We start from the raw sequence: 8,843 nt of genomic DNA, 5'->3' as shown, positions 1-8,843 counted from the left end.
ATATATAAATAATGTATATACATATATTTTAATATATTATTATATTAATATATTAATATGCTTTTCTTGAACAGAAAATCAGCATTTTTGATGAATCAATTGACACTGAAAACTGGAATAATATATATATATATATAATTAATATAATTTAAAATATATTCAAATGGAATATTGTTAGTTTAAACCTAAATGATATTTAACAATATTAGTGTGTTTTTGTTCAAATAAATGTAGCCTTGGTGGACATAAGAGACCTATTCTCAAAACATTAAAAATACCAACCCCAAATAATATAGGTATTATGATCCTTTTAGCAAACTGAAAGACAGAAAGAACTAAATTAAAAGGCTACATGCATGCTTTCCTCAATATTTCATAAAGATGTTTGAAGAAGATGTTTGTTATCTTTAATTTATTCTATCACACATAGTGTTAAAATATTTTCCTGTGTTCAACAGCTGGCTGACTCTAATGGAGAGTTTTTCCTCAAGTCCTCCGAGTTGTTTGAGAGCCCCGTGTACCTGGAGGAAGTGGCCGATGTTCTTTGCATCCTACAAGCAGGTGAATGGTGTAAAGACTGTCAAAAACTTTACGTGAAAGTTAGTGAAAAAAACACCATTAAACTATTCTATGACACAATCATTGTTACATCGTTATAATTTTTTGGTCAAATTTCAAGAGGCAGTTGCCTTGCAGAGGTCTAAATATTTTTCTAATCTGATTTCTCAAAATTCACATTGTCCAAAGTTTTTGTTTTCTACCATTAATTCTGTATTAAATCCTGCTTCTGGGATTGGTGTTGGTCATAGCCCAGAGTTGTGTGAGAAGTTTTGCAGCTTCTTCATAAACAAAATTGATTGCATTAAATCTCAGATTGTCGTGAACCCATCTCAGAAGGTCTGGTATTTACCTTCGAGTCCTGCTAAATTTTCACATTTCCATCCTATCTCGCAATCTGAGTTGTTGAACATAGTGTCCAGTTTAAGATCGACCACTTGCTCTCTTGACGTTTTACCAACTACGCTACTAAAGTAAGTGTTGGACGTAGTTGCACCAAATATTATTTCCGTTATCAACAATTCCTTACAGACAAGTTCAGTTCCATCCTGTTTTAAACATGCAGTGGTTCATCCGCTGCTAAAGAAACCAAATCTGGATCCTGCTGATTTTAACAACTATAGACCTATTTCGAAATTGCCATTCTTATCAAAAGTATTGGAGAAAGCTGTTTTAAATCAGTTATCACCTTACTTAATTGAAAATGATATATTGGATCCTTTTCAGTCTGGTTTTAGATCCAAGCATAGCACTGAATCGGCCTTGTTAAGAGTGGTAAACGACTTGTTATTATTTGTGGATTCTGGAAATTGTGCAGTTTTGGTACTGTTGGATTTAAGTGCGGCGTTCGATACAGTAGAACTTTTAAACAGGTTAAAAACTGAGGTTGGTATTTGTGATTCGGCCTTAGATTGGTTTGAATCATATTTTACTGCGAGGAGTTTCTCTGTGGAGATAGGTCAGTTTCATTCATCACCTGCCTCTGTTACTGGTGGGGTGCCGCAGGGCTCCATCTTGGGCCCGATTTTGTTTGCTTTATATATGCTTCCTCTTCTTTACATTTTTGAGTCTCACAAGGTCCCATATCATATTTATGCGGATGATACCCAGTTGTATATGTCAATTAAACCTGGGTAAAAAAAAAGTCCTTGTCCGACTTGCTTGCTTGTGTAAACGACATCAAAAGCTGGTTGGGAGATAATTTTCTTCAGTTAAATGAAAACAAGACTGAAGTCATTCTATTTGGCTCCCCCCATTTGGTTAACGGCATGTCCTCTAGTTTAGGACCCTTGCAAGCAAAAATCCGTACTCATGTAAATAATCTGGGTGTTGTTTTTGATTCAGAGTTAAAATTCAACAAGCAAATAAAAATGTTGTTAGAGCTAGTTTTTTTCCATCCATACTCACCCCGGAGATCTCTTAGATCATCCTCTGATAATCTATTAACCGTCCCATTGTCTCGTTTGAAATCTAAAGTTGACAGAGCCTTTTCTGTATTAGCCCCTAAGCTGTGGAATTCGTTACCTCAATCTGTTAGGTTATCATCTTCTTTATCTGCATTTAAATCATCATTAAAAACTTATCTATGTTCGCAGGCCTATTTATAATTGTTGGATATGTTGGTCTTAGTGAGTTAAATTCTTATTCCTGATTTTTATTTGGTTTTATGGGTTAAGATTTCAATTTTAAACTCATTGTATTGTGTTACTGTGACGCACCTTGGTCAGCATTAATGTTGTTTAAAGGTGCTATATAAATAAAGATGACCTTGACCTGATAGAAGTTGTGCGAGTGTGTTTGTATATATTGTGTGCTCTGTGATGAATCTGTGTGGTGATCTCACATTGGGGACAGTGTGTATTTGCAGTATGTATGTGTATATTAGCGTGTGCTCTCACCGTGTGAAATCCTCTTCTTCTTCCCTCTTCTGTCGGAGCTGTCTGGGTTGGGTCATGCTGGCCCAGTTGGGCAGAGACTGCAGCAGGCGGCTGATGTCTTCATCTTTAGCCCAGGACGCACTGATGGTCAGCTTCTCCTCGCACTGTACAATACCCCTACAATACACACACACACCGTACAATAGTCTCAAAACCACTTCAGGATTAAAAGAAACTGATTACATACTGAGAAGATATAAAACCGTGAGCAACATATTTTTATTAAAAAAATTATAAAAAATAAAAAATAAATAAATGCATATCTAACATGAAAATATAATATAATATATTAGCTCAGCTCCACAGATTAATGTGACCCGAAAACATGTGCTAAACACTGCCCTGACATGTTAAATCATCTTTCTCAGATCATAAGTTAATGTACACTGCAATAACTAAAAATACTATTAAACATATTTTCACACATTTAAATGTTCATTATCTAATGATTCACTAAGTACTATATAATGATGTTGTTAATGACTTGTAAATGGAAGTTATCATAAAGTGTGATGAAACACTGTGTAAAAAGCTAAAATAAGAACAAAGTCTATGATTGGCTCAGGGATTGGACAAGCTCCATTTCACTTCACGTCTCAAAAAGTGCCAAAATATGAAAATGAACCGTAAGTTCAGATAAATGTCTTCAGTATTGCATAAGCGGATGTGCACTGGATGACAGTTGAACAAGGTTCCACAGAAGAGTTTGGATGATACAGAGAGGCAGACGAGAGCACAGATGAATTAACTGTTATTGTCTGCGATGTGTAGATTGATTGAACAGATCATGTAGAACGTAATGCAGAGCATTTCACTCATCTTATGGATGAGAAAGAGGGAGAGAACAAAAAAAAAAGACAGAAGGAGACAAAGAGAGAGACAGATTGGTAGCATGTGATTATTGTGCAAGGAAACGGCTGCCTCTGCACTTTCTACCCATGATTGAGCTCACTTCAGACCCCTGCTGACTTACACATATGTGAGCGGACACAGACAGACACACGCACACACACACTTCACTTAAACACATGAGCCGACCAATCATCCAATGTTTCTAATACCAAGGTTTTCGAAAATCCATGGACTCCCAGGGGATCTGTGAAGGTACTGCAGGGAGTAGACAGAATTTTCTTCATTTTAAAGACATTTCTAACTATTTTAATGAACATTAATTAATGATTTGAGGCATTATGTAATTTATAAATGTTAGTTAATGTTCTTAATAAAATTAATTAGCATTAGAGAGAAATGCTCCATCTGTCAGACTAATTCAAACTAATCTTTTTGCACTATTCATTAAAAGAACCGGCTAATAAGAGTCATTCATTCATGAATCTGTCTACACTGCCCATGCTGTGTGTTTTTGATTCACTAATCAGAAATGCCTCATAAGAGTCATTCGTTCAGGAACCAGACAACACTGGTCGAGCTATATGTTTTTGATTCATCAAGAACCACTTCATAAGAGCCATTCGTTCAAGAATGAGACTACACTGGTCATGCTGTATGTTTTTGATTCACTTCATAAGAGTCATTTGGTCACACATCGGACTACACTGGTCACGATATATGTTCTTTTTTGCATGCAGCCCACCTGGACAATTTGACAATAAGACATTTATTGCTATTATACTGCAGTACATGTACTTTTTATTGAATCACATTAAATACAGACAACACACTCACATTCACACAGTTAAAAAAATAATTTAGTGTGTCACAGTATTATTACCTGTATGCAGCATTGCAGATCTCTTTGTACTCTTTGAGCTTGTCACAAACCATCTCCAGGAACTGGTTGGAGTACGCACTGAGGTCCTGCATCAGACTCATTAAATCCTGAATGGACTTCTCCACAACCACAGTGCTCTGAAAACACAAACAAACACACATTCAATATGATACACTCTGAAGTCAGGGCATCACCTCTATTCGTTTCTATGAATCAGATGATTGCTTTAGAGACTGTAAATGTCGCTGTTGTTAAGGTGCGGGGGAGGTTCTGGTCTGAGGTCAGGGTTGAGTTTAAGGATGACCAGTCCAGACGTCCTCTATAAAAGACCGTGATAGACTACAAAATGCTGCAGTCTATCTGCTCAATTGCTCGATTTTGAGCAAATATGTCAAATAGCCCGAAAAACAAACACAATCAAAACCCTCCATTCACCTGTCAGAGCCAGACAACCCTTTTGCCGTAGATGAAGCGCGATGATACAGAAACATATGACCATGGATATTATTTAAATATGTGTCAATGACATACCTACACTCATCCACATCCTTCAAGCACTTCCTCTTCCTGTTGACCCTGAGAGGTCAAGTAAATATCTACAGCGGATCTAAATATTTATAATTAATTATAACTAGTTATGATTAATTATTCATATTTCCCTTATGAGCTGATTCGCTACACCTTCCTACCATTTAACAGTTTCGCTTTGCCATCAAAGCTAATGACGAAAATAGCAGAATAAGTTTCCCCTTGAACAGAAAAGGAGCCCGGGCACAAAAAAGGGCCACGTTTTAAACACTGTGAAGGGCCAAAACAAAAGAGCCATGAGTGTTAGCATAGCTACCAACATTTGGCTGTGTTTCTAAGGCCAGCAGTGACTGACTGAAAGTGACAGCGAACGTTAGCACCGCATTGGCAACGGTGCTGCCTAGTGCACCGAATCATAACTTCCTTGTGGCATTGGCACAAACGTTCTGTTTAATTGGACTCAGCACTAACTCAATCCAACCACATTGTGACCCATCCTGCCCAGCAGGGGGCAGCGGCGAGTGCCCCGAGTATTTTGTTCTTATTAGCGCATTGCTGCACATTTGACGTACAATCTGCTAATACACATATCAATGCCTGCTGTTTGTGCCCCCTGCCTGAGCCCCGGGGGTGGAGAGCGAGGTAATGATCTGTGGCACTGCCCTGGCCCCTTGAGCTCTCTAGCAGTCAACTGCACCAGGAACTGAGGGGGGTGGGGGAGAAACGACTCAGCAGGGGAATGCTAGCCTTCAAAGCTGTGCCCCTGGTCACACTGGAACAAGTCCATCAATGCCATAGGGTGTCTGATTATGTGTGTGTGAATGAGTGTCTGGAAAAAATTGGCATGGTTACTGGGAAATGAGCATAGAACATACATATCAGAATTTTTCAGCATTTTGATGGTAATCGATTATATATATATATATATATATATATATATATATATATATAATGTGGTGAAATGTGACCATATGTTTTGATGGCTTTGAAAACTTTTCTAGCCTGATGAGCAACACCAACTCTTTTTCTGAGGTCCTCAGATATCTCATTTGTTCATGCCATGATACACTTCCACAAACATGACCAAACTTTGATAGATCCCTGTTTTAATGCCATTTTATATATACAGTGTGTGTGTGTGTATAACATTATATTTTTTATATTTTATATAGTATATTTCCAAAGTTTTAATAATTTAATGGTATTTGATATAAATATTTTGGATGAATGGATGGACGGACGGACAGACAGACATATAGATAAAATATACATGTAAAGTACACCTTTGAAATGTATAGTAGGAAGAATTATATTTAATAATTTTATTTATATTCACCAATATAACAATACATACACAATTTTACCTATATATATTTTTTTACTTAAATCATTTGCAATGCATAAAATGCAACACAGAGACTTATGAGTAATGATGACCCAAACGATTCGTGAATCAGACAGTTCAAAAAAACTTATTTGCGAAAACGAATCAAAACTACTACAGATAGACAGATAGACTACAGCCCAAGACTACTGCCATGTTAATGAGGTTTGAATGAGTAAATACGTCTTCTCATACACGCAAGTCATAGTCGGTCATGACACAAGGAGTGATCGTGACATTGTTGTGGACTTTAGGAAAGTCTATAGCCAAATGAAAAAGTGGATTAAAATCATAGTCATTGTTTATGATGTTGGTTAATTTTATATTAGCAACATGATCTATAATATTGAATAGATCATACATTTCTGATATGCTGTCCGGCCCTAATAAAAGCTACAGAGAGTGACCAGAGAAATATCATACTGTAAGCTGCAATATTTGGTCTCCCTCTCCCCATCTAATTTGTGAAGCTCAATATTTCCCAGTAAACAAAGTCTCTAAGCTCCATTATTCAAGTAACAAATGCCCCAGCGCTCTGCGGCACATGTCTAATTCTCTTCATTTAACACACTCATTCGTCTTAGCCCCAGAAATCATTAAAAAGTAATCAAGCTCCAGAGAGAGAGAAAGAGAGATAGAAAAAGAGGGAAGGAGAGGAAAACAGAGTTGAAGGATGGATAGAATCCTCACAAGTGAAACAGATAGACAGACGGCAAGAGCTTTAGAGAAAAATCAAACCAGCAGAGGTTCTCTTGTCTCATCGCAAGCAAAATCCTTCCTTTCTACTTAAATGTCACGCTGTGTCATGGGAGGTTTAAGATCTGTTGGCGAAAATTTCTGTCTCCTGACCCATTCTTACTCCGCTCACACTACAGCGCACCGTTGAATTCTTATTGGAGTACGTCCATCCACGCCAGACTTGATTACAGTCCTGCTTCTTTGTACGGAGGTATTTAAAATGAGCAGAGCTGCTGGAGGGAGTGTTTGCTAATGGCAGAAGGTTTAACGCAGTATAAATGAAGAGAGTCATAATAATGAATGCTCAGCGTGCAGTGGGACTCGACTGGTGAGCGTCAATAAGAGGGAAACACAACACGCAGTGAAGCGGAGAGAGAACTTAACGCACATGCCTAGGGACACTCAGAGGCCTGAGTGTGTATATACACACAAATCACACAACACATACACGCTCTCTCTAACGGAATGCTAAGTAGAACCGTGAGAGTTGCAGCAGAAATGCCAGAGCTCTTCGTAATGGCTGCCAAAATATATATTAAAAAGTATATAAAAAAACAAAAAAAAACAATAAATATATATCTATATAAAATCCATTGCTTTTCCATTTAAATTTTTTTTATTAATTTCCATCAATTCTCTAGGCCTGGAAATCATAATGTAAACGTTTCCGGGTTTTCCATGAATGTGAGAACACCGAATCCTATTCAGAATGGATGACAAGCTGTTGGACAGATGTTGAGATGAGGCTGTGTGTGTTTAGAGGAGGTTCACGGGCCATGGGTTTTCTCCATTAATTCAGTTCTGACCCCATAGCACAGAGTTCAGAGCATTTAACCTGAACGTTCCGGCACTTCAATTACACCACAACACACACGCACACACCTACCTACACCAACCCATACCAGCAACCCATACATTTCTACATGGTGTGCATACACACAAACATGATATTTGCATCATTCATAGTAAATTAATGTGGTAGAGCAATTTCTTGTGGTATTAGAAGTGTGAAAACACATGCAGAAACACACAAGCCTCTCCAGGGTAAAGGAGTGTAATGCATGAGAAGGGCAGCGGTGCGACAGTTCATTCATCACTGTCAGTGTGACCATACACCACTGAGACCCACAGACATGCACACACGTGCCAACATGACCCTGTCACTCAACCGCAACACGACCACAACGCAACTGTGGGGACAGATGCAGATGCAGGATTTTGCTTCTGCGTGTGTGTGTGTAATGCCTTGTTTAAAGGGTTAGTTCACACAAAAAGAAAATCCTGTCACTATTTATTCAATCACATGTCATTCCAAACTTATATGCCTTTCTTTCCTCATTGGAGAACCAAAGGCAGAATTATGGGGGTAGAATTGTTGCATTATTCCAAATAAATAGATTATGATCCACAAATAAATGTAAAGAGATTTACAAAAAAATTAAACATATTGACAAATAAATAGAATGAGATCCACAAATAAATCTCAGAGTTTCACTTAATTCAATTCACAAATAAATAAAATGAAATTTGCAAATAAAAAACATATTCACAAATACATTTTTATGTCACAAACACAACTTTGCCTGCCATTCATTTGTGAATCGCGTCCTATACATTTGTAGATTGCTGCACGCATTTGTTGATCGCTCGCTGTGCATTTGTGGAAGCAAAACGTGATTGGTTATAGCGAGAACGTGCTACAATTGGTCAGCGAAGTGTGGCTGTTATCTGATTGGCTTGAGTAGACGGTGGGTGGAGTCCATACATTTGTGGATTGGTGTGCGTCTTGATGCTAGAAATGTCTCAAAATCCACAAATAGGCGCAGCGATCCACAAATGCACAGTGAGTGATCCACAAATGCGCACAGCAATCTACAAATGCACAGGACACGATTTACAAATAAATGCCAGGCAAAGTTGTGGTTGTGACATAAATATATATTTGTGAATATGTTTTTTATTTGCA

The 8,843-nt window shown here is 37.7% G+C and overlaps 1 protein-coding gene across 1 annotated transcript in view; it reads right to left on the bottom strand.

The window, feature by feature from the left end:
* LOC107744930 (exocyst complex component 4-like) overlaps positions 1-8,843 on the bottom strand; it is a 43,093-nt gene that overhangs the window by 25,098 nt on the left and 9,152 nt on the right. Inside the window, exons 2-3 of the mRNA XM_016558760.1 lie at positions 4,228-4,364; positions 2,457-2,612 (exon numbers count right to left, since the gene is read on the bottom strand). Coding sequence (XP_016414246.1) covers positions 2,457-2,612; positions 4,228-4,364 — 293 coding nt within the window. The remainder of the gene's footprint in view (positions 1-2,456; positions 2,613-4,227; positions 4,365-8,843) is intronic.

Source organism: Sinocyclocheilus rhinocerous, unplaced genomic scaffold (assembly GCF_001515625.1).
Source record: "Sinocyclocheilus rhinocerous isolate Xijiao unplaced genomic scaffold, SAMN03320098_v1.1 scaffold258, whole genome shotgun sequence".
NCBI lineage: Eukaryota > Metazoa > Chordata > Actinopteri > Cypriniformes > Cyprinidae > Sinocyclocheilus > Sinocyclocheilus rhinocerous.
Note: the sequence above shows the minus strand (reverse complement) of the source record. Positions and strands in the feature narration are given on the sequence as shown.